Source organism: Aphidius gifuensis, linkage group LG4, assembly GCF_014905175.1.
Source record: "Aphidius gifuensis isolate YNYX2018 linkage group LG4, ASM1490517v1, whole genome shotgun sequence".
Taxonomy (NCBI): Eukaryota; Metazoa; Arthropoda; class Insecta; order Hymenoptera; family Braconidae; genus Aphidius; species Aphidius gifuensis.
In genome coordinates, this window is record NC_057791.1 from 16,733,953 (window position 1) to 16,761,325 (window position 27,373).

The 27,373-nt window shown below is 24.3% G+C and overlaps 3 protein-coding genes across 23 annotated transcripts; 2 read left to right on the plus strand and 1 right to left on the minus strand.

The window, feature by feature from the left end:
• Positions 1 to 325: 325 nt before the first annotated feature.
• LOC122855318 (serine/threonine-protein kinase mig-15) lies at positions 326 to 20,141 on the minus strand. Of its 21 annotated transcripts, none has more exons than XM_044156583.1 (22): positions 19,990 to 20,135; positions 19,235 to 19,423; positions 18,437 to 18,502; positions 15,615 to 15,671; positions 14,726 to 14,770; positions 14,368 to 14,650; positions 14,090 to 14,301; positions 13,714 to 13,942; positions 13,367 to 13,633; positions 13,066 to 13,295; positions 12,467 to 12,487; positions 11,474 to 11,668; positions 11,051 to 11,154; positions 10,768 to 10,844; positions 10,568 to 10,644; positions 8,634 to 9,503; positions 5,769 to 5,918; positions 2,770 to 2,983; positions 2,472 to 2,692; positions 2,039 to 2,356; positions 1,654 to 1,953; positions 326 to 1,577 (listed from the first exon to the last, which is right to left on the minus strand). In XM_044156583.1, exons 2-22 carry the CDS (start codon positions 19,298 to 19,300, stop codon positions 1,494 to 1,496), a joined length of 4,086 nt encoding a protein of 1,361 aa, XP_044012518.1. In that variant the 5' UTR covers positions 19,301 to 19,423; positions 19,990 to 20,135; the 3' UTR covers positions 326 to 1,493. The 21 variants fall into 21 exon arrangements, with proteins under 21 accessions (XP_044012518.1, XP_044012517.1, XP_044012531.1 ...); XM_044156582.1 differs by having other exon boundaries at positions 19,514 to 20,135; XM_044156596.1 differs by having other exon boundaries at positions 8,634 to 9,368; positions 10,768 to 10,823; positions 11,474 to 11,620; positions 19,235 to 20,141.
• Positions 20,142 to 20,738: 597 nt separating this feature from the next.
• On the plus strand, positions 20,739 to 23,960 carry LOC122855329 (protein kintoun). The gene is made up of 3 exons (XM_044156618.1): positions 20,739 to 21,478; positions 21,648 to 23,281; positions 23,424 to 23,960. Exons 1-3 carry the CDS (start codon positions 20,951 to 20,953, stop codon positions 23,737 to 23,739), a joined length of 2,478 nt encoding a protein of 825 aa, XP_044012553.1. The 5' UTR covers positions 20,739 to 20,950; the 3' UTR covers positions 23,740 to 23,960.
• A 633-nt stretch (positions 23,961 to 24,593) lies between these two features.
• Positions 24,594 to 27,031, plus strand: LOC122855321 (dynein axonemal assembly factor 1). Its single transcript, XM_044156605.1, has 7 exons — positions 24,594 to 25,320; positions 25,400 to 25,491; positions 25,562 to 25,783; positions 25,845 to 25,987; positions 26,061 to 26,224; positions 26,283 to 26,368; positions 26,428 to 27,031. Exons 1-7 carry the CDS (start codon positions 24,776 to 24,778, stop codon positions 26,961 to 26,963), a joined length of 1,788 nt encoding a protein of 595 aa, XP_044012540.1. The 5' UTR covers positions 24,594 to 24,775; the 3' UTR covers positions 26,964 to 27,031.
• Positions 27,032 to 27,373: the final 342 nt, after the last annotated feature.

A 27,373-nucleotide genomic window follows, 5' to 3' on the forward strand; every position in this document is an offset into this window, starting at 1 on the left:
AATGCGCGGTCCATCATAAAATCACACATTATTATCATAACCAGTCATTTATCCAGTGTTTTTTAATTTAAAAAAAAAGAAAATTTATCTAATTATTGGTTCATTCGCCATTGATGTTTTTATAATAATTCATTGGATGTTATTGTGATACAGCTATACAAAAGATTTTATCTTAAAGCTAGATGTCACGTTTCATTTAAACCGTTGACATTTTTTTTTTTTTTTAAATTTTAAATCAAAAAAAGTTATTGAAAGAAATTTGAGATAGAAAATGTATTTTTGCAATTTTCATTTATTGAATTTAAAAATAAAATATTATTGATGGTAATGGTGTCGTGTTTGGTGTTGATTTTTTTTTATTTTCAAAATGATCGAGTAATTTTACAAATGCCTCTGATTGACAATGACACGGATCCAATAACACGACGGATTAATAAAAAATAAAATATACAGAAAAATAAACAAATTTAAAATAAAAAAAAAAATAATCAAAAACAAATTTTGTCAGATACTCACTCTTTTTTTTTTTTCTCCTTTTACAAAAATAAAAAAAAAAAAAACGACAAGTGTATACATACGCATTTTAATTAACCGACCATAGGGTTTTTTAAATTGAAACACCTGTAGCCTTAAAATTATTTTTTTTTTCTCTTTCAGTTTACTGTGCTTCATGAAAAAGTTTAATTGGAATGAAGGATACGTGGATTGAAGTGCAAAGAAAAAGAGAATTAAAAAAAAAAAAAAAACACAATGACATATATACATAGAATATTTTTTTTCCACAAACGGAGATTATAAATTTAAAATGACTTTAAGTCAATTCATGTATTTTACTTTCAACCGTAAATACTCGGAGATTTTTTTTAAATAAAAAAAAAAACAAATATTATAATTCAAAAACGACTCGAAATAACAATTAAATGTTTTAATCTTTTCAAATAATTTTTTTTTTCTTTTAAATAATAATAACCAATTTATTTTTCTTTTAGAAATAAAAAATTGAAAGAAAAAAAAAAAAAAAAAAATGTCATGGTTTTTTAACGTCATATAAAATTGCTCGACAATGTATATAAAATATTCTAACAATCCTGATCATTATGTATCGATGATTTTATAAAAGGACATGTAATAAAACATATTAATCGTTTAATCATAATATTAATGACTGATAACGAATCATTTCTAAATCTACGATTTTTCATATGTCGTGTTAATTTATCAAATATTCTATTTTTAAAAAATCCATTATCATCATTATTAATTTTATCATAATTATTATAATAATATTGATGATTTTTATGTTGTATTTTTTTTGTATATTGCTGTTCTTTATAATCATAATATTGTTGATTTATTAAATTTTTATTATTATTGTGTGGCAGTGAATTATTAATTTTTTTATATTCAGTTATATAGCCAGTAACACGTGGTAAATTATGATATTTATGATTTTTATTATGTGATAATTTGGCCATATTTGGCCTTATTTTAGATCACCAGTTGGCCATACCAGGTTTATTCAATGTCATGAAATATATTTGACAGGAGCTTCCTCCTTTTGCCGATGAGAAAAATACCTAAAAAATAATTAATATAATAAAATTTTTTCATCTTTTTAATTATTAATTATTAATTAATGAATTATCATTTTACCTTATCATTACGTTCACAAAGGAACTTGAGCCGTTGTGCTTTTTTATGCATAAAAACTCCATCAAGATGTCCACTCTCGACACTTCTTATTTCAATTGCTTTATTACCCCATCCCATAATTTGTCCAGTGCCAATATAAGCAACACTTGTTGGCATTTCACCCCATTGTAATACCATTGTTTTTGATACACGTCCATATGTATTGACATAAACACCCTCATTATCATAACATAATAATAATTGCATTCCATTACTATTTGGTAATGCAACAATACAATGTGGACTAATGGGTCCCTGAGTCTGTAAAGTAATAGTATATAATTTTTAAAATGATCAATTTATTTAATTTGACTCTATTTTGTTTCTTGTGTAAAAAAAAACTTACATGTTTGGGTAAATAAATGTCATAAACACTTGCTGAATCCAAATCAACAGCATGAAAACCATCAGCACTACCATAAATAACTTTGAGTCTTGAACCTTCTTCAACAGTTAAATCAACAAGTAATGGTCTATGTGCAAGTTCGCCAAATGATTTAAATGCCATAAATTTATGATATGGTTTTGGTGCCCATGCATAAATTTCAATTGAATCTTTTAATGCAATAACAAGGAATTTTATTCTTTCATATTTTACTATTTTAAAATGTACTGCACCCTGTAGATCACCAACATTTATCCAACCATTGCGTCTTTCAACTTGCTGCTTATTTTTTTTTTTTTATAAATAAAATGAATAAAAAAAAGAAAAATTAATTTAAAAATATAAATTTATAAATAGAATTATTGTTTATTGATTATTTATAAAAAATACTTACGTCACTGTGTCCATCAGTTCTTAAAATTTTACTTTTTAACCATGATAAATAATATACTCGAACACGATTTTTTTTACCACTAATTGTAACAAGAATATTTTGTCCTTCAAGTACTTCCATTTGTTGAAATCTTCGTCTACTTATTAATTGATAAACTTTTCCTTGTCCACTTCTGTCAAGTAACATTAGACCATTTTCCGTTCCAATTAATAAATTCACGCCTGATTAGAATGAAAAAAAAAATAAATAAACATCTATAAAGATTTTATAAAATAAAAATATAAGCGAAAAAACAAACCCCATAATGCAGCGCAAAGTATTTCACTGTTAAAACGTTTTTTATATTTTCGTATTTCTGGTGTATCTGATGTTAAATCATGACTTGTTGGTGTCACATTAACATTTACATGTGATTCTCTTCTTGTTGGTCCAGCTCCAAAGCCAAATGTTAAAAATGAACGTTGTTTCTGTTGAAGTGCAAGAGGAGCAGGTGTTTTTACAGCTTGTCGATACTGTAACACATAATATTTTATTAATTTTATATTGAAATTGTAATCTAATATATTATTAATATTATTTATTTTTAATAAAACATAAACACACCGATGTTAGTATTTTAATAAAAATAAATAATTTTATTTTTTTTATTTAATTTACAAAGAATACGACAAGTTTAACTAATAGAATTAAATAGTTGACTACTAATTTTGTTACAGTATATTACTCTACAAAAAACAAAAAGTATTATTTTCATTTTAAAAATAAACTATCATCTTGCATTTAAAAATTTTTACTTTAATTTTTTTTAAATTTTCTTTCACCAACACCAGAATAAACTAAAGTTCAGTATTTTCTTTTGTAAAATGCAATGTTCCGGAATAAAGCATCTAACTGAAATGCAAGCTTGAATAAAAATAAATAAAAAAAAATCCAATAACAGTAACACGAGTCCTAATTATCGCACACTATACAATTACAATTACAACTTTTGTAATCACCAAATAAAAGAAATTAAAAAAAGAAGATGTTTTTATGATACTTGTAATTACCGATGCTTTAAAATTTTATAATCAAAAATGTATTAAAAAAACTTTATTTTCTACAATTATTTTTTATTATAATCAACTTTTCAACTATCACCAACACAAATACAAAAATCGATTTATTAGAAAAAACCCAATTCAATAGAAAAAAAAAAAACCACACCATGCAAAAAAAAAAAAAAAAACTATATATTAGTAACACTAAAAACAAAATCACACAATTCATTCAGAATGTTAAATAAAAAATATGAATTAATGATGACATGATAAAATAAAAATCCCCAAATTTTTATTCCAGGATTAAATAAATTTCCAAAAATAGAATAATTAAGTAGAAAAAAAAAAAAAAAAAAATGATAAATGAATAAAATTTAAAAAAAAGTATAACCCGAGATTAAAATAGACAGAAAAATTATCACCGGATGTAAAAGAATAATAGAAAAATAAAAAATAGATAAAATATACCGTAAAATAATTAATATGTATATTTGTTTTATAAAAAAAATTATGTTAAAGATAAAAGATATAAGAGGAAGCGACACTGATCTGATGTAGCTGGATAAATACTTACATTTTAATTAGTATTGGGATTGGGGTGGTCAGTAGATAGGGTCCCTGCCAGTTCAAGTTAGCTCCCGCGTGTACCACAACACACAATCATTAATTAGTCACGCTTATAACCGAATTAAATATCGTGTATAAGAGGGGCCTCACATTTATACATATACATATTAAACAAATTTTTTTTTTTATACACATTTATCAATAATAAATATTTTTATAAAGTGTATTGATTTATATTTTTTTCAAAACTACGCATCCAGAGAAAGACACAAAAATATTATTAATAAATAATTTATGTATTTTTTAATTTAAAGCAAATTTTTTAAATAATTAATTTTAAGCATTTTTGTATAATTGCACTGGGATATTTTTGTTCATTCAAGTCATTTCTCTGGTTGCAATTTCAATATATTTTTTTTTTTTAATCAAGTGCAGTATTTTTTAATAGAGGCATCATGGGAAATTATCAATTATGCAAAATATTAATATTTAAAAATATAGGGTAAAAATCAAGGGAGAAAGAATGGCGTTGATTGAATGTCGAAAGATTGGAATTTACATTTTATTTTTTTTTTAATTTATATATATATTTTTTGTTGAAATAAAAAAAGCTCGTCTTTCTCCCTTTTGTGATAAAAAATAAGGTTGACGTTGATGCGTATGCGAAAAAAAATAAATAAAACAAAATAAAAATAGCAACATAAAAAAAAAAAAAAAAAGAACAATTTAAAATAAATGGTAAAAAATAATAATAAAATTAAATACGATTACGATTCAAAAGCGTATATACTCTATAAAACTAGAAATGTGCTAGAGTTAAATTTTTTATATTTTTAGGTCTTCTCTTAAACCATTTCTTCTCGATCGTTATATATATTTTTTAATGAATTATTTAAAATAAAACTTTTCAAAGTAATTTGAACAAGAAATGAGTTAAAGAAGCCCAGTAAAACTATTACCAATTTTCTTGGATATAAATTTTTAAACGAACACGAACTTTTCACGAGACACATTAAGCACTCAGAATATATAATTAATTAAACTATATAAATATTTTTTTTTTCTATATTTAAGTAACAATTTAAGCAAAAAATAAATAAATAAAAATTGAATTTTTTCTTTTTTTTTTTCTATGTTATATACTTTTTTTTTGTTTAATATTTTTTTTCAAAAATGTAAGAGAGATTGGTATGGGAATTTGCCAATCTTTTTCATTTTTATATTGACTCTTGAGAACTGGGTATGCTTATGCAATATTTTTCAATAATGACATAGTAATATTGGCGAAACAAAATGAAAAAAAAATAATAATAATTAATATTGACTCAGATTGATGAGTATATTATTATGATAATTTTTTTTTATTCAATTTCGAAAACAAACCAAGTTCTTTCATCGAATCGAGCTTTAACCGGAGGGGTTTCGAAAAAATATTTATTAATTTGAATAAAACGTTTAAATATCGTTTGTGTGACAGTGCTATCAAATGAACTATGAAATTTAATAAAAATAAATACAAAATAAATAATAAAAAAGAGGAAAAAAAATTTAATATTGAGAAAAAAAAAAATTCATGAATGTAGGGGAGCTTTAATCACACAAACGATAGTTTAAAAAACTTGCTAGAAAATATATATATTGAAAATTTATATTGAAATTTTTTTGTTAATAAAACGCGCAGGTGTCTGACCTCTTCGCTTGTGGACTTGTCCTGGCGTTGACCCGGTGACGAGGTCAAAAGGTCCGGTAGTACGGAGCTAGGTCGTGAGCCAGGGGACGAATCTGACCTCTGGAACTCACTGCCACCGCCGCTTCTTCCTCGTTCTCCCCCCTCTCGATTCTGCAAAAGCAGTCAGCCGATTCATATATATATATTTTTATTATTTATTAAAAAAAAAAATGGTTATTTGCTTTTTTTTTTATCAAGGAAAATACATGAGAATGAAAATTTAATAAACAGAAAAAAAAAAAAATTTATAGATAGGTAAATTGCCAACAAATCCAATGTCAATATTTATGACTTTAAAAATATATAAATAATAATAGTAGGAATAACAAGTTACAGTTATACATCACAGACAAAATTGAAAATAATTCACAACTTGCACAAGTTGTGAATAACTTTAAAAATTATATTATATTTTTTTTATTTATTTTTTTTTGAGAAATGAAAATTTTTCAAGTACATTTATATTGTCATGGTTTTGAATATTTCATGCATTTTTTTGGTTTTTTTTTTTTATATATAAACCGCAAAAGTAATTTTAAAACTTTATGATATTATCAAAACATGAATAACATTGGATAGTCGTCATAAATAAAATAGAAAAAAGAATTGAAAGTGAAAAAAAAAAAATTGTAAATTAGAGAATATAAAAAAAACTAAAAAATAAAAATATTAATAATAAATTAATAATGAATAATGAAAGATAAAAGAAAAAAAAAGGAAAATATATTTTTTTTAGATAGGTAATTTAAGGAAAATAATAATAAATTATAAATTATAAAATAATAAATAAAATTATGAGTGAATTAAAATATTAAATAATAAAAATTATAATAATTATAAACTTAAGCTAAGCAACGTACATTAATAAATAAACAATTTAAGCGTGACAATAATACACACACACACACATACAAACAAATATTATTAAAAATAAATTTTTTTAATAAACATAAAAATGACAGAATAAAATTAAAGAGGAAAAAATATTCATGTAATTTTTTAAGTATTAAAATTGTGATACCAATGTAACATATCAACATGAAAAATAAAACAAAAGAAAAAAAGTTTTCTATTAAATATTAAACAACAAATATTTAAATAAATAAAAATTATTTTTATTTTGTCATTTTGTATGTTCAATAAATTAATACACGTGCAAACTGAGATGAAAAAAAAAAAGAAAAAATTATTCACGTTTCAGAAGATTACACAGAAAAATTATTGTCACCGTGGATTTTTTTTTTAGCATCGTAATCATGCGAGCAATGTGTTTGCAAGCATGCTCAACACATGAATTAATATATAAAAAATAAATTCTCGAATAAAAAATAAGTAGTCAAGAAGGCAGAGATAATGTTGCTGATGATGATGAAGATGGCCATGTATATAATTTATGAAATTAAAAAATAATCAATTGCATTTGATGTATTATTTTTTTTTTTTTTTTTAAATATATCTAGGCGAAAAAGCAGGTCATGCAATGTTCATCATTTGCTTCCTTTTTTTTATTATTATTATATATTTTTGTCATTTTTTAAAAAACTCCATTGAGATATCTCAAAAAGATTCTTCAATTTTATTTTTTTTTATTTTTTATCCACTCACTTCTCGTCAATTCTTTTCTACCAATTTTTATTTTCATTATTATTATTATTATAATAATTATTTTACTATTATAGAATTTTTTTTTTTTATTCCTATTATTTTTATTCCTCTTAGAAATTCGTTATTATTGTCATTATCCTTATTATTTTTTAGTATTTTTTTTTTTTCTTATGATCCAATTTATTTATATCACGAATCCTTATTTTCCATGATAATCCCTTTTTTTTGTGATGACATGCACACTCAAGTTGACAGTGTGTAATTTTAAATAGACAATTTTTTTTATTTTGTTAATCACAACACACACACATACTGTTATTATTTCACTCAACTTGACGAGTAAATTATTTTTTTTTTTTGCTAAAATAAATTAGCACGCGTGATTAAAATATAGAAAAAAAATAAAAACAAACAAAAGGTTTATGGATGCATTTGGAAATAATGAAAATTGATTAGAATTAAATTTTTTTTTTGCATTAATATACACAAAAATCAAAGCAGAATTTTTTTTAAAATGAAAATCATTCTAGCCATTGGGATTATTTCATTTTAAATGTGAATGAAATTTTGTTAGCAAAAAAAGCCTCAGCCTATAGTCCCATGCGATTATTATTAGCTTTTTATGATTTTTGTTTTTTTTTCTTTTCCAGCTCTGTTAGTACATTTATTTTCGCTTGTTACAATGAGCGTTAAATATAAATACATTTGGGAAATCATTTAGAGAGATTGAGGATTTACATCAAATAGAATTTCAACGTTTTTTTTTTTTCACATAAAATGTAGAATAAATTATTTTTTTTCCCAATTAAACCACCAGATTAAGTTAGTGACAGTATGACAATGATTTGAAGAAATAAAAATATGAATTTGTGTGTGTATAGCAATAGCGAAAAGTTAAACTAATAAAAAAAAAAAATCTAAAACTTTAATTTAATATTTAATATATAATTTATAGACTGACTGAATAATAAACTTTCAAATTAATTTAATCATAACGAAATAAATATAATAAAAAAAAAAAAACTATTGTTATTGTAATTTCCAGATGCGGGAGTATGATTAATGGATTCATGGAGTTATGAATATAGTTAGATTGGATAAATAAGGTCAAGATATATATCATGTAAAATGATGATTTAAGATGGGAATATGTAAATATGAAAAAAAAAAAATATATAAAAAATAAAACTCTTGGCAGTCGTTAACCTCGACAAGACTGACCTGAGTTAAAACTGGGCTGTATTCACTAGCCGTTGTACTTGCTGTTGATTTAATTGTACCAGCATCATCAGATGATATTGCATCAATTGGTCTACAACTACGTCTTCTATTATCCGTACGTTCTCTCATATAATCATTGTTGTTATTAATATTATTAATATTATTAATATTATTTCTATTACCAAATACAATTTCACTTTCTGTTTTTTCACGTCTTGGTCTTTGTGGTTGTTTATCATTTAAATTATTATTAATATTATTATTATTAAATGTATAATCAGTTAATATTGGTTCACCAGTTAATAAATTATTATTTTTTTTATTACAATTTATACCAGCAACACTTATTTCACTACCACGTCTATTACCACTTGAAAATAAACTTGTTCTTGGTTCAGATTTTTGTAAATATGCTGAATGACGTGTTGATGGAAAAAAATCAGAATTTTCACGTCTAAATGCACGTGCAAATGCACTTGCATTTGATATTTTTGTATCTGATTCTTGACGACGATGTACGGATTTTAATTGTGATGATGTTTGTTGATTTGTTGTTGCTTGTTTTTGAATCATTTTTATTTGTTGAGGCTTTTGTTGTTGTTGCGGTGCTTTTTGTTGTTGTAATTGATCTGATTTTTTTTTGGCTCCATTCTCAAAACGTTTCAATGTTCTTTCACCAGATGATGATGATCTATCCTCATTTTTAATCTTTGAACTGCTACTGCTACTCGCCTCCTGTTTCATTTTATCCAACTTTTCGTTAAACCCTTGAAAGAATCTCGTAAAATCCCACTCCTTCAGGAGTAGCTGTTCATCAATTTCTGAACGCCTGTTGTTGGTCACATTATCGTCTTTTGTCTGATTATGTTTCTATTTTTTTTTTTATTTCGTTTGTTTGGATTTTTCGTTTATATATATAAATATATATAATTTGTTTGTCGTTTTTTTTTTTTTTTCGTTTTTTTGATGAACCCGGATGACGATACGAAGGGTCGGGAAATGAAACAGTGACAAAAGAAATAAAAAAAAAAAAATAAAAAAAAAAATGATACGTGTATAATGTGATGTGGTGGTGCAATGTATGTTTATTTTAATTATATTATAGTTTTTTTTTTTTCGTTCTTAATTATTATTAGTCTTTAAAATACACCTCTAATTTTGTCGGTGTTAATTTATACTTTAATTAACGTCAAGATGAATGAATTTATTTTTGTTAATATTTTTTCATGACTCTATAGGTAAATTATTTAACTATTCATTGATAAATTCATGTAAATATGCAACACGTAAATTTGCCGAGCAAAGAGATTATAAACAATAGCCAGGCAATCATGAAAATTATATAGATATTGTTTCATTTAAAATAAATTTACATAAAAATTTTAATACATAATCAGAAGCAGCATTGATCTTTTGTGTTTATTTGAAAAAAAAAAAAGAAAAAATAAAAACTATATGAATCACCTGAGATGATCAAAGTCAGTCGCGATAATAGGCTCTGACAACAAAAGATTATATTGCATTCATGCAGTACTTTTTTCTTTTTTTTTTTTTATTTAACGATTACAGCATTATCTCGACAATTTGCAATTGTGAGGGTTGAAAAGAATAAAAATGAAAGATAAAAATATGTATTCTTTTTTTTTAGATAAATGAAAAATATATACACGGGTGAATCGTTTTGTGATGCAGTCTACAGTCATTGATAATAGTGTAAATAGTAAATAGTCATACGTAGAAATTTCGTTTTTTTTTTTACACAACATTGCCGTACATATGCACATAATAATAAATAAATAAAAACATTGCTCAATAAATTGAACAACGTTGTATAACTACATTTAATTATCTCACTTGCACTATTGATTATTTTATATTTATAGTAAAAATATATATTGATAAAAATATAAAATAAAAGAAGAAAATATACTCACTCGTTTCATGACTAGCGTACGATCGCCCGATTCTTCTTCGTCAGGGGTTGGTGGTAATGGTCGATTTGGTGCACCGCCTTTGTTGTAGAATAATAAATGAGAAAAAAAAAACAAAAAGAGTTGTTGAAATGTACATTAGTCTGGCTCGATATTTTTTTACATTTAAATAATACAAAAAAAAAATGTATTGTTTCCATTACCTTCATGATGATTTGGTGCATTGTGAGAAGACGAAGATGACGAATCTGAAGACGGTCTGAAAGGAGAAAATTCAGGTCTGGTGTTGCCAAAGTATGATGAAAGACGAAACGATGAATGATGAAGTGATGAATAGATGCGTCGTTGTATCATCAACAAAATCGTTGTTGAAATTCGTTCGATGAATATTTAAAAATGAAATATGAAAATGATATTTAATGATTTTTTTTTTTTTCTATGAAATATAATGAGATGATTAAATATATAATATAACAATGAACTTACAATGGTTTTGGTGGATCACTTGCCAATAATGTTCCATCATTTCTGGCATTAATTCCACTTGCATCCTCAAAGTCATCATCACTGTCACTCTCAACTGACAATGCCTATGATAATACAAAAAATAAATCATTAATTACTTGATTAAAAGTAAACAAATAATGACATATTTGTCAATAATAAAATTCAATATTTCCACGTCAATATAACAAAATAAATAAAGATAAAATAGATAATGAAAAATAGATAATTATCAATCAACAATTAGCACAACTAAAATATATACCCAAATAATTAAACAATAGACAGTGCTGTGATAGTTATAAAATATAATAAAATTAAATAACAAAGGAACAACAAAAATAGAAAAAAAAAAAAAAAATTTGATGGGGGAATAAATTTAGAGAGATGTCATCGACGTCTTACTTGATCAAGTATACTAGAAGATTGTGGCATCTGTTTGTTGTTTGTTTCATTATTTCCAGTTTGTGCAATATGAGTTGTTGGATTTGTTGATTGAACTGGTGCAGGACTCTTGTGTTGTCTATTTGGCCGTGGCGGGGCTTCAGGGCCCTGTGACACACCAAGCTCGTTGAGTTGAGCAGCCAGCATGTCCAAGTCCTACCACCCAACACGCACACACACATATACAACCCAGTTAGTCACTGTGCCATTTATTAGAAAAAATACCTCCACCAATTTTTAATTATCAATTAAGTATCCCAAAAAAAAAATTAGACTCTATATTTATTTATATTAAAAAAATAGACCAAAGAAAAAGTCACATTTGTATTCATTAAGCTGATAATATAAGCATAAGATTAATTCAAGCAGATTTAAAATATAACACATGAATAATTAGATAATTAGTTCCGGATTTAATTACATGAATAATGGTCAGTTGAAAAATACAGGATATTATTTGAGATTAAAAATAAAGTAAACAATAATAATAATAATATGAAATAATTATAAAAATTGCATTGTTTTATAAATAAATTAATAAATGTCAATGAATTAATTTATAATCGGTTAAATAATGACAATGATATTTGTTTTTTTCTTTTGTATTATGTACAAAGCATATCGAAAAGCATAATTGATTTTTCATTATTTAATAATTAAATATTGGCGTTAATTTAATCAACCACTATATAATATTTATAAATAAAAACTAGTAGCATATTATTATTATTATTATTATTATTATTATTTGTCAGTGTATATGTGCAATTTAAAGTGGTGATATTTGGCACGAGTATATAATGTTTAACATGCAATATTTGTAGCTCTTAAAGTAAACCAATAAATATTATTTTTAAGTAAACATCAAATAAAAAAATTTTCTTTTTTTTAATAAAAAGAAGATGTATAAATAATAATAATTTTGATGTTTGTGTGTTTTATTTTTTTTCTCACCTCAGGCCTCCTTGGTGGCAGCTACAGTACGTGTGAACATGAAAAAAAATTAAAATGAAAAAACCAAAATACATAAATAAGAAACAAAAAAAAAATATATGTGATAATTGAATTTTTTAAACTGATAAATAGAGTTTAAAGTTTCTTTTTTTTTTTGTCTTTTTTATATATTTTAAAAGCTTTTTTTTTTTTTCTGGAATTATAGTGAGTGTTATCGCGTGCCTTGTGTTTATTGATACGTGCAGAAGACACTAATTACTTAAAGGCATATAAATTTTTGTATAACGTGCATTATTTTTTGTGTATAAACATTAAAAATATAATAATTACATTTGAGATATAATATTAAACGTAATTTATCATAATAGATTAAATTAGATACAAAAGAAAATATGAAATTTAATATATATTTTGTAAAATAAATTTTCAGAAAATAGTTAACTAATAAGTAGCTAAAATAACTACACGAGTGCTGTATCGTGATAAGTGTATTAATAATAAACAACAAACTCAAATATTTAGAGAGTTTTTTTTGTTCCTTTTTCCAGTTTAAAGAACATATAAATAATTGATAGGTTATTAATTAAAATAATACAAACCATTGGTTTAAAAACATGACTATTTCTTTGTGGTTCTGGTTGTCCAGCAGATCCTCCACCACCACTATTGCTAACTGCACCACTTGAATTTGCTGATGATGAATGATGATTTGTTGGTGGTGTTGATATATTATTTGTTGATCTACGTTCATCACGTGGAGTTACACTATTAACAATTCTTCTTTCATCACGTGGAGTTGGTGGTAATGGTCGAGATGGTGGTTGTGGTTCTATTTAAAAACATTTTATATTATTATAAAGCTACAATAAAAAAATATAAAATAATATAAATAATAATAACCAATTAAACGATGAGGAATTGCTGGTCTTGCTGGTGGACCTGGTTCTGGTATTTCTCTGTGTCCTCTACCATTACCAGGTTTATCTTTACCAGGATGTGGTGGTTGTTGAGGAATGTCCTGTGTTAATGTTCTTCCTTCTTGTATTTGTTGGAAATTACGACGTAATGTATCACCACCAGGTGCTTGAACAATTGATGAAGGCTCACCAGCCAATGCTGGCTCATCATCTTCATTTTCACTACCACTATATCGATAATCATCACGTTCTATAATTTAAAATTTTAATTATTATATTATTTAATAATGCATTTAATAAATATTACATAATTAAATTATTAATATTTACCTTTTTCTTGTTTACGTTTTTTACAACGATCAATATGATCTTTTAATTGTATTCTAACTTGTCGTTCAGTCGGTTGGTCCCTTATAAATGGATGTTTTAAAAGTTGTTCTGTATAAGGTCTTTGATGATAATCCTTAACCAAAACAGTCTCAATAAAACCATGAAATTTTTTTGCCCATTTTTTAGATTTAAGCCTTGGTGGTAAATTACGTGGAATGAGGAAAAGAGCCTTTAATAGAAAATAAAAAAATTAAAATACAAATATTATATATTTTAAAATTAAAAAAAAAAAAAATATATAATATACAATCTCATGTTATTGAGGTCAACAAGTAAAGAATTTCCAAGTGACTGAACAATTTCATTGCACACTTACTCTCATGGGATGGAGGTCGCAAAGAGGTGGTTGTGATTCTGCCATTTCGAGTGCAGTTATACCAAGTGACCAAAGGTCACTTCTGTTGTCATAAGTTGCTTCAGGATTTTCATCACATGCAATTACCTCAGGTGCCATCCAATATGGCGTACCAATAAATGTATTTCTTCTACCAATTGTACGATCCAATTGTGCACTTACACCAAAATCAACTAAAACAAAAACGAGTTATTAATAATTATAATTAATTGATTTGTTTTATAATTATATTTACTTACCTAATTTTACTTCAGCATTATCAGTAAGTAAAACATTTTGTCCTTTGATATCTCTGTGAATGACTTTATTACTATGAAGATAACTGAGTCCTCTTAAAATCTCTCTTGAGATATAAGCGATCCATTCTTCTTTTAAACTTTGACCCTTTGTGGATTTAACAAGATCTGTGACTGATCCAGCACCACAGTACTCCATGACCAGCCACAATTGATCATCTTTTCCAGGTGGTGATTTTTTAACAAAGGCTCCATAATATGTTGCAATATTTCTGTGATTTGAATACTAGAAATAAATAACAACAAATATTATTTCAACTATTTATAATTTTATGAAAAATTAAATTAAAAAACTACCAACCTTCTTGAGAACATTTATTTCAAGTTTAATTTCCTCCTCTTCATCCTGTAATAAAAATAAAAACACAAAATTTAATGAAACAATTAATTAAATCAATTTTTTTTTATTCCACAACATGTGCAATCAATTTGTTTCATGTTTAGATAAAAAAAAAAATAAATAGAAAACCGGTGAAACCAAGTTGTCTGTATAAAAAATCATCACGATACGTTCTGTATCAGCCGTTAAGTAGGTAAGTAGAGTCAAGATTACGTTCCAGCGTTTTTTTTTTTTTTATTTAAAAAATAGTTAAAAGTAAGACTGTATTTGTGTAGACAAACAAAAAATAAAATCCGTTATTATAAATTGAAAAATTAGATAAATAAAATTAAAAAACTTGGTATTTTTAAAATCTATTAGATTGTTTTTTTTGTTATAAATAAATATAATAAATTTTTATTAATGATAACATATTTAAAAATAATAAATTGGTAAAATTTTAATGATTAATAAATATATATTTAGTAACATCTGATTGATATATTTGAATAATCAATTTATTTAATGACTCACTGTATTCTTAGAATGTCCTCATTTTTATTTTTATTATTTGTCATTAGGTAGTGTTAAGAAGTGAGTAATATTTTAAAACGGACCTCGATATAACCGAGACAATGAAATGAATTGTCTGTATATATCATTGGTAAACAAAAAGTAAAATAAATATTATAAGCAAAAAAAAAAAGAAAAGAAAGAAAAAAAAAAAAATGAAACTGACGATTGAGAGTCATTTTAGTTTCATCAGTAATGTTTACTGAGCTGAAAAATAGAGCACAAAATAATCATTTAAAAAAAATATATTGTGAAAGAGTTTATTGACAGCTGGACCATTGATTTCACTGATGCTTACCTCCGTGACGTCCATAACTTTAATGGCAGCCAGCTGGCCAGTCTTGGTATGCCGACCCTGAAATTAGAGAGAAAAAATTATATTAATATTGCTTAATTAAATTTTGTAAAATTAATGGGATAATAAAAATTTAAAAAATTAAATTCTAAATAAATATACATTATGTAAAATAATAATATTGGTAAACTTGGTGTTTAAAATTTCATACTTGAATAAATAAATAAATAATATTTTTTTTTTTTTTATAAATCTCTATTTAAATTATTTAAATATTATTTATTTAATTTATTTACTCAGCGAGTCATATGTCAAGTTTGACTCATATTTAATCAGTTGTGTGGTTTCACTTGCATCAGCAAATTTCAAGTGTAAAAAAATATTATAAAAAAAATTTGATTAAACCATGTGTCATACGATCAAGTTGGTCTCTCATATATCAATTTTCATATTTAAAAAATAAAAATATAATAATTAATAAATATTTAAACAATCTTAATGTTTTAATTTAAATTAATCCACTTGATTACTTTCTAATTTTTAATATCAATAAAAATTTAATTAAAAATCAATTTAGCAAAGAAAAAAAAAAAGCTGTTTCGAAATTTTTATCTCATTGATTTAGTGTTTACAATCAATTCAAGGTGGTTTTTTTTATGCATGTTTAAACAATGGCATATATATTTTTTTATTTAACATGTATACATGCAGCTCGTGGTGTAAATAAAATTCAATAATATACAAAAAAAAAAAAGTCAACATGAATGATAAAAATAAGGATAAAAATATTCAATGATTTTGTCGTTGAGACAATAATTAAACCAAATTTTGATCCTATAAATTTAAAATTAGAATTTAATAATTATTGCAACAAACAAAAAGAGAAATGATAAATAATTTGAATAAAAAAATATATTGTTTGTTATTTTTTTTTTTGTTTAAAGGGAAAGATGAAGCGAAAGCCGACAACGTGAATTTCTCACGCTACCCTTTCATTACCCACGTTCTTGTAAAAGAATCATTAAGTTGTTTTAATAGACCGGATAAAGTGTACGGTCATTGACTCAGTATTTTGGCACACAAACTCAACATTACTTTGTTTTCATATAATTTTCTCTCCGCGTGACTCGTGCTGCGATACAACTAATTTTTTTCGAATTTTTTTAAAAAATTTATTTCGAAAATGCCACAATTTCTTGTGGCTCTTTCGCCTACGCATATCCAATTTTATTTTATTTTTTTTCTATCTTAACCTTGAGCGTTTTGTATTATTTTTTTTCCAACAATTTAAGAAATAATTTTTTATATCCAGTGATTATATTTATTCTTTGTATCTTTTAAAAATATGGAAATAATAAATAGTTAACTGTTGTTGTCTTCTCTTGCTTCTTATTTTTTTTTTTAAATATATATTTTTTATTTCCCCACGCATCGCAAGGACGACCGCACAAGGTAAAATATTTTCAAGGTGAATCACATGATATTTTTTTTTTTAAAAAAACGCAGGTGAGTTTTGGAGCACACTTTGTTCGCCTGAGGGTTCCATGGCCCCTCGAAAATATCGTTCCACATAATTTAATTTTTTTCTTAGAAAATTCGTCATTCATCAAAAGCCTAAAATACCTGTGTCATGAAACACCAAAGAATGCATTTTTATATTTTCTTTAAATCTACTCTATCAAAAATACATTTTAAAAAATACATTGATAAATTATTTTTCATATAGGGACAAGTTTTATTCATTGCTCCAAATAAAATTCAAGATGATTTTTATGACCCCCCGCTTTTGCAAATACGGAAATAGAACAGCAGTGTATGAGGCCCTCACGAACTTGACGTGAAGAAGAAGCTTTTTTAGAAAAAAAAAAAGTATAAGTGAAGTGTGTGTGGTAGAAAAAACCACACACAAGATAAAAAAAGTATTTTTTTTTTCTTTAAAAAGAGAATAATAAAAGATGAAACAATTTTTAGCATCAATGAACGTGTCTGGCAAGTTTTCTGAATGACAGCTTTCAAAATTGATCATTACTTTTATGATTATTTAATAACCGTTATAAAGACTGATAAATTTTTAAAACGCTCAAAAATATAGTTAAAAAAAAAAACAATGATAATCATTATTTAACAAACATCATGTATATAATTTTACAAATGAAAGAGAAAAAAAAAAGTTACGGAAATATTGGCTTTTTTTTTTTTTTGTTGTTTAACAAAAAAATATACGAATTTCATGTACAACATAAAATTGCAAATTGTAGTTGTGTTGTCACGAGAAAGACAAGACGGGATGTTCAAATTTTCCTGTATTCATATCAGACAATACACACACAAAAAAAAATTTATGTGATGTAGCTTCTTGATTCTCGCGTGGGAGTTTATGCCGCATGCCAACTTGAAATGTTTTTTATTTAAACATTGCCTTAACTGATATTTTTATTTATGGCAATAATCGATTGTCAATTTATCTATTAAAAATAAAAAATATCAAGTATAATGATAATATTAAAAATAACATAAAAATAGTTTTATCGATAAATAATAAATTGCACCAACTGATCAACAACCCACGTGATAAAAAATATATATTTTTAACACTGTCGTCAATTAATTTTGCAACTTTAAAACAATAGACTTTAAACATACATATTTTTTATACATAAATTTTTTAATCTATACATGTTTAATTTCTATTTGAAAAACAAAACGGAATGCAACAACGGAAGTATACACGTACGCGTTTGGAGTATTAACAAAAAAAAAAAAAAAAATATAATAGTATATTTAAATGATAAATTAAAAAATATAAAATATTATTTATTAAATACCTTGTAAACTTGTCCATATGTGCCATTTCCAACGACTTCAATGAGCTCAAAAATACCAGCTGGATCCTGAGTTGAAAAAAAAATATTCAATTAATTTCTTAATTCCAGACAAAATAGACAAGAAATTCTTCAAGTTGTTTTATTGATGACGCATACTCGTTTAAACCCGTATTAATATGACTGTTTCAACAAATTTTCTAGCACAAATATTTAAACAATAATAAAATAATCAACAATAAATATATAAATTTTTTTTCCTTTTTTTTCTTAATTTTTTACTGTTATTGTTTTGATTTTTAACATAAAAAATTAATATATATTGAAATATCATAAATATTTTAAATGAAATATATAAATTTTAGAAAAAAATATAATCAAGGGAAGTTGTATGTACATGTCACGATAACGAATCGCCCCAGGAGTCATCGAGCAGTTGTCAAGGAGGGGAAACAAAGCCAAAAGATACCACGATAAATAATAATAATACATAAAAAATATATAAAAAAAAACTTAAATAAATATCTATAAATATTTTTATGTGAGTTTATAAGAGGTCAAAATAATTATCAGTTTAATATAATAATAAAATAATAATAAATCCGGCATTGTCGTGATGCATTCTCCAAGAAAAAGACAGCAAGAGAAAAAAAATCATTTTTTTTTTTTTTCGGAGTTTTTGTATGTGATTGCTCACCAGGCAATTGTAGCAATAAAAAAAAAATATGAAATATTAAAATAAATCTATAAATAATTATTAATTTTTAATAACAATGATAAAAAAATTGTCATTAAACATACCTTGAGTGCATTCAAGTCGATATCATCGAGAGAGCAGTTAACACTCGGTGCCAAATTATGCGCCATCTTGATACGCTACTAGTTAAACTATCTCTGTCTTTAACACACTTTGATAAAATACAATATGTATGTCTCACTTTTTTATCCCTCTCTTCTCAGTGCGTTGCTCTCTCAACACAGAATCCACATCTACACATACACATTAATAAAAAAAATTACACAAGAAAACATACACGATTCACTTGCTAACAAAAAAAAAAAAGAGAAAAAAACACTCACATTTACAATGATAATTAAAAAAATATTATAAAATATAAATTTTAACTATTATCAATTGTTAATTAATTATTTATAATAATGATATAATATTATTTTAAATATTTATAATTTATTGATGAATTCCGCGGCTCTTTCGACACGCCCGACACACACCCGCGGAAGAAGGGCGACTTTCAGTATGTCGGTAATGTCGCATACACATAAAAACACACACACGCATAGACTAAAAAATAAAAAATAAAAAAAACAGCCCTCCCTGATCTTTTGTTTATTTTTTTGATTATTATTTTTTTTTAGGTATATTTAATTTTTGATGAGTAATTTTTTTGAGATAGTTGAAGTTGAATTATTTATGAGTAATTTTTGTTTTTTTTTTTTTGTTAACAATTATGTCAAATTGTAATTGCACATGTTAAATTTTATGAAAAAATATTATAATAAATTTTAATACACTTTTGAGAGTACGTTGCACTCACTTTTACTCCTTTTTGATATAAATATGTATGCAGGAGAGATAGTCCTGCTCTTTCTCTTATACTAATCTATACTGTGCTATACTGTTCTTACGATGTTCGAAAGAGGCCTTGAAATAATACGCTTTTTACTGTTTTTTTTTTTTTTCTTTTTTATCTCGTTGGCTCTGTCATTTTACCCCCCACTATCATCAAATAAAAATCTCTTTATAAATTACATAGATGATATTTATTCATAGACAGACACACACACGTTTACTATTTTGTGTTGATGATTAAAAAAATAAATAATATAATAATTATAATTATTTTGACAGCGCCAATTGATAACTTAATGACAAAAATTTACTTTACCAACAGAAAAATCACAGCGGGAAAATTTGAATTATTAAATTTTTCATTTTTTAGAATTTAATTAATAAACTGTAATTAATAATAATTTATTTATATTTTTTTTTAATTATTATAAAATAATTATGTTTTATTTACATTATTCAAATAATTTTAATTAATTTTTTATAAATATATTTATAGATAAATCGATTTTTAAATTGAAAAATTTGTTTTTATTTTTTTTATATTAAAAAATTATTTGATTCTTATCTTTTTTTTTTTTTAAGACAACCCCCTATTGAGGTTTTATTTTTTTGTTTGTTTATTGTTATTGTTGTTGTTGTTGTTATGAGAGACAAAAAAAAAAAAACAGCTGACTTACAAAAAGGAGTTTGATGCTGCCCTCTGTAAAATCATCTGACACGTAAGTTTTTTAAAGAACTGACATATATTTTCCATTGTTATTGATTGGATGACGCTTGTTGTGTTTTCTTCTAGTTTTCTGTGTGATATAAAATTTATTATAAACAAATAAAAAAAAAATACATAAAAGCATCTAAAAATAAAATTTAATTTGTATATTGTGTACAATTGTGTATAAACAGTTACAATAACTTGGAAACAAAATAAAATGGACGCTCGTGTTAACCGGAATAATAATTGGGAAGAATTAGATGTAACAAAAAAAGAATTAAATAACATAAATGAATGTTTAAAAAATAAAGAATTTCGTAAATTATTAATTGAATATGCTGATGAAATAAATAATCCTGATAATCGTAAATTATATCAAGATGAATTAACACAATTGGAAAAAGAACGTGGTATTGATATTAAATTTGTAAATCCAGAACCGGGTTACGTCATTAAAACAACGTGTAATGGTGATAAGAAATGTTTTATAAATATAAGTAAAAGTGATAATGTTGAAAAACCAACAAGTAAACCATCACAAGACAATGATAAAATACGTGGTTTACAATGGTCATTGCCATACAGTTTATCACCTCCTCGTGATGACATGGATAAAAAAAATCATCTATGTACTGTATTTGATGTTGTATTTAATCCTGATACTCTATATCTTGCATCGAAAAATATTAAATTTCGTAAAATTGTTAATGAAACAGCAATTGATGGAATTGAAAATAATTTCAAGGTAAGTGACCTGAAAATAATATTGAGCCGGCACTGCTTCTATCATGTCGTCAAGCAAGCTTTTTTTATTATTTCTCATTATTATTTTTTGCTAGAAACTTCTATTAGCTTCTATCCTTATACATTGCCTTACCAATAATAACATAAAATTTGTTTATTTAATTTTGCAGGTCAAACTTGATCGTAATAATTTAAAATTTCCAAAAATAAATTTTAAAGGAATAACTCAATCAACAGTTATACGTAAAAAATGTGATAAACCAACTGAAAATAATATTGATATTGAGCCTGAAATATATCAAAAACTTATGTCAAGTTATGATGAATCACGTAATAATAAAAAATCATATAATGATGATAAATTAAAACGTCCAGAGCCATCAACAAAATATACAAAAAAAATTAATAAAAATATTAACAATGATAAATCATATACAATACCAAAATTTATAATAAAACATCAAACAGATATGGATATACAAGATTTTAAAAATACAAAAGATTCAAAATTATATTCCGCAATACCTAAAAAACTTGTTATTATAATTGATTTACCATTATTAAAAACATCTGATAATGCAATACTTGATGTACAGCATAATCAATTAACAATGATCAGTGAAAAACCAGCAAAATATCGTCTTGATCTTCCACTGCCTTATTGCGTTGACCCAGATGAGGGTAATGCTAAATTTGATACATCAAATAAAAAATTAACAATAACACTGCCTGTATTACGTAATAATAAAACATTTGAATTTAAAGATGATTCTGGTGTTGATAGTGATCATGGTAGTCCACCTAATAATATTATAAATACAAATGTTGATAATGATAACGATGATGATGATAATGAAGAAGAAGATGATGATGATGATAAGATAAAATTATTTGATAATTATAATGATAAACCAACAAGTTTAATCAATGAAATAACAGATGATACATCAATTAAAAATGATAGCTATTCATGTGAAGAGCATATACTGAATGACAATATAATTTATTCACTGCCATCATTTACACCAAATATATTTGATAACACACTTGCATTAACAGTACATGTTAAAAATGTTGATTCAACATCAATACGTACAAAGTTACTTGATAATTATTGTGGTATACAAATTATATTTTCATCAGTTGGTGCTGGTTTTTTTCCAATTTATTATGCATTGTGTTTTAAACTTGATAATGATAATATATTTTTAAATGATACACTTGTTATTGAACCATGGGATAATAATGTTGTATTTACAATTAAAATTAATAATATTAATAATTTAAAATATTATTATTTTGGTATTAATAATGATAATTTTATGGATAAAAAAGAATTACCACATGTTGTTTCATTTGATGATAAACTTGAGTTACTTAAATCTGATGAATCACAAATTAATAATGAAGAAAAAATTATTCAAGTATTGCCGAATGATAATGAGCTTGTTGTTGATATACAACCAAAAAATATCAATGTTACAAAGACAACTGATAAATTGGTTAATAAAAAAATTAAACTACAAAAAACAAGATCAATGTCAGAGAGTAGTTGTAACAGTGGTGATGAATTGAATAGTAGTAATGGAAGTGAAAATAATAGAATTGTTAGAGGAATATTAAAAAATCGTAGAAATAATATTTCACGATCAGTATCAGAATCTAGTATTGATGATACAACTGGTTTAGTATCATCTGTTGATTTTAATTATGATTCTGTTGCTGAATTAAATTCTGAATCTGAATGTTCAAGTTTTAAAAAAACTGTACGTTTTAATGATGTTGTTTCACGTCAACTCTTCAGGTATTTATAATTTATTTTTTATTTTAATTATAAAATTATTAATTTAATTTATTTATCATTACATTTATTCTAGACAATATCATGTAGTATAGTATTCAATAGAAATAAATCAAGCAAATGATAACTAAGCTAATGAATCGATAAAACGATCAAGTATACTGGGACGCAGAAAAAAAAATCAACGTAAGCTACAAAAGAAAAAACAAGCTCATGATCGTCGTATGAGTGAAAGTGAAAATTCCGAGACTGATGAACGTGATAAATATAAAATAGTTGATAAAATTAATCATGTTAATGATGATAAAGGCATTGAAAATGTCAAGCCAATACTTAATCGTGAAAAATCAGCTCAAATTAAAACATCAAATAATGATACTGATAATTTTCATGATGATGATAAAAACGATTTATCTAAAATTGAATTTAAAAATGATTTAATTTTTCAACTGGATATGTAAAATTATTTCATTAATATTATTTTATTTTTAATTATTTTTTTTTTTTCGATTTATATGTACTTTTTTTGTGATAATATGTCGTTAAACAATAATGGATATGTTTTTTTTTTTCGCACATTTAAGCGAACATTCCGCGATAATTTTCGAATAAAAATTAAAATGATTTAAAATTTTTTTCAAACGATAAAATATTTTAAACTATGAAATTTTTTTCTTCTTCTTTTTAAATGAAATAAAAAAAAATTTTTTTGATTTTTTTTTTTTCTTTTTTTTTTTGTTGCATTTATGCACTTATATATGTTTAAGATTTTTTTTTTTGAGAATGTTTAGCATGCGCGTGTCGATTAAATAATTAAATATAAATTTATAAAATTTTTAATACAAATTTTTCAAGATCACATGTATTTACTAATGAAATTTGTAAATTGTGTAATTTCATACTGAACGATAATACGTAGACTAACGTAAAAAAGGTAAAAAAAAAATTCAATATACTAATGAAATAAGATAAATTATAAACTGTTGAATATGGTAATTAAAATCAAAAAATTATTTACAAAAAAATAACAAATGTTATCAACAAAATCATCACTAATTTTCACTGAACACAAATTTGTTATAAATTATTTAATCACTTATTAATCATGCATGTATGATTTAAAAAAATAAATGAAGCATGTTTACATTATAAAATATATATCAATAAAAATAAAAAAAAAAACAAATTTAATTGTTATTAATATTTAATTATATTTTTATTAATGCCTATCGCTTTTTTTGTTAATTATTTAAGTTGATAATTTTTATCTCTATATTATGATTATTGAATTTAATCAGAGTTTCGTTTTATAAAATTTAAATAAAGTTTTTTTATTGATCAAACAAAAGACAGTAATGTTGGTAACCAAGGAAGCCTTGTGGTTATTTTTTTATCAATAATTTTGATATGAAAAATAGAAAATAAACATAGTGGTTGATTATTTTCGTTGTTATCAATTTTTTCTTTCAAGATATTAGAAGTAAAAAAAAAAAAAAAATGGATATAGAAACAGCAACGACAATGTTAAATGACATGAATGTTGGAAAAATATATACTGATAACGATGTTAAAATACAAAATGATATAATCCAAGTGGAAAAAAGTATAATTGAAAATGAAAAAAATATTGCATTAAAGTGGCTTGATGAAAAGTTTGATGCTCAGAATGAAATTGACGATGATGATGATAAAATTGTGTATCCATTTGAAAAAGATGAGATTATAGAAAATTTTGATAAATATGTTTTTCATCAAGTTGATGACAAACAGATAGATGTAAAAAAAGAAAATGATGAACAAGTTAATTGTATCAAAGAAATAAAATTAATAGTAGATGAAATTTGTCAAAAAGTTGAGGAAAATCTTGATGAGACCAAGAAAATTGATACAAAAAATGAAGAAGAAAATTTTAATTCAGACAATAATGCTGATAGTGTTGATGATCCAGATGATTCTTGGTTATCTTTTAAAAATAAAGAAGAAGAATATGTACCAATTGTAGGAAAAATATATGAAGTAAATGAAAAAGAACATGGAATAAGGTGAGTAATTTACATAAAGACATTTCAAAGTATTTAATCTTTAAAAAAAATATAATAAAAATTATTATTATTTATCTAGAATGACTGAAGAATTATTAAAGAAACATTGCAAAGAAAAAAAATTATATCAAACACCATATTTGAATGATACTCTCTACCTTCACTATCAAGGTTCGTTTACTGTCTAATTTATTTTCTATAAAATTGGTTCATTGATAAATCAATTGTATAATTTAATTAGGTTTTTCTTTCATTGAAAATTTGGGAAAATACACTGGATTAAAATGTCTGTGGTTGGAAAATAATGGAATATCAGAAATAGCTAATTTGGAAAATCAAAAAAATTTACGATGCTTATATCTTCATCATAATTTAATAAGAAAAATTGAAAACTTGGATTGTCTAGAAAAATTGGATACAGTTAATTTTTCTTACAATATGATTAAAAAAATTGAAAATCTTGGTAATTATTTAACAATGATAGATTTTTAAGTTTGAAATTTATATTTGAAATTCAATTTAAGGATCATTGAAATTTCTCAACACTTTGAATATATCTCATAATTATCTGAAGGAAGTTGAAGATATTGATGAGCTGAAATTATTAAAATCACTGACTATTCTTGATGTGTCACATAATCAGCTTGAACCTGTAGAAATAATTGAGGTTTTTGTTGTTTTTCTTTTCTATTATTATTAAAATAGAAAAATAGTTTATTTAAAAATTAAAAAATTATTAGGTATTTGCTGGTATGGAGTCATTGAGAGTCTTGTCATTGATGGGTAATCCAGCATTAAAATCAATAAGTTCATATCGAAAAACAACAATTTTAAAATGCAAGGAACTTCGACATCTTGATGATCGTCCAGTTTTTCCAAAGGAACGAGCATGTGCAGAAGCATGGTAATTATTAAATTGGAATTATTAAAAAATGAGATAATAAATAAAATAATTATTTTAGGAAACGAGGAGGTCCTCAAGAAGAAATTGCTGAAAGAGATAGATGGAACAAAGCTGAGCAACAAAAAATAACAGACAGTGTTTATGGTAAAATAATTCTAATTATTAATTTGATATATATTTAAAAATAATTATTTATTTAACAGCACTTATAAAAAAAAGGAAAAATATTATTTCGATATCTGATGAATGTGAAGATAATTCTGTAATAGAAAAAAATGAAAATATTCCAATTGATTTGCCTGATCTTGAAGATGGTGAATCAACTGAAAATATTTTTGCTGAAAAAAAATCATCAGTTTGTTTGGAAATATTTTCTTCTTCAGATGATGAAGAAGAAGAAGAAGAAAGTGATAAGAATAAAGACGAAGAAATTAATAAATATGAACCAATAAATATTACAAAGCCAAAAAAATTGATTGAGGAAATATCCTCGTGTGATTTGGAAAATGTAAATGAAATTCAAATTGGTGCTAAGCAAGTTTCAACAAGTACTGATGGAATATGTGATTTAAATAAAGATACCAAAGACATCATTCCAACATTGGAAAATTTAGAAAACATAGATTTAAAAATTGAAAATAATAAACGTTCAAAAACTCAAGAATATTTTGAAGATTTATTAGACACAATGTCAAAAATTCCACAGTCACTTGAAATGCAAATTACTCAGGGTAAATGAAACCTCCTTTTTCTGAAGTTCAATTATTCAATTATTATTAATAATTATATGTGATTTGTCATGTTGTTAATTAGCATAGATATAAATATATTATTTAACGAAAATATTAAAAAATATATTATGATTTTTTGGTTTATTAAATTTATTTCTTTACGAAAAAATAAAGCTCCTGGGATTTTTTTTGTCTTAGCAATTTAAAAATTCTTTCTTTTATTATTAATGTTGCTTAATTTTATTTTGTTTTCTATTTAAAATAGTAAAACTAAGGTAAGATATATTTAAACTTTGGAATAAGCTGTTACTAGAATTGGATGGTAAAGAATATTTGATCAAGAGTTATTTAATTTTATCGTGTGCTCGTTTATTTTAAATATAATTTGTTAATTGTTATCGACCTAGACATTATTATA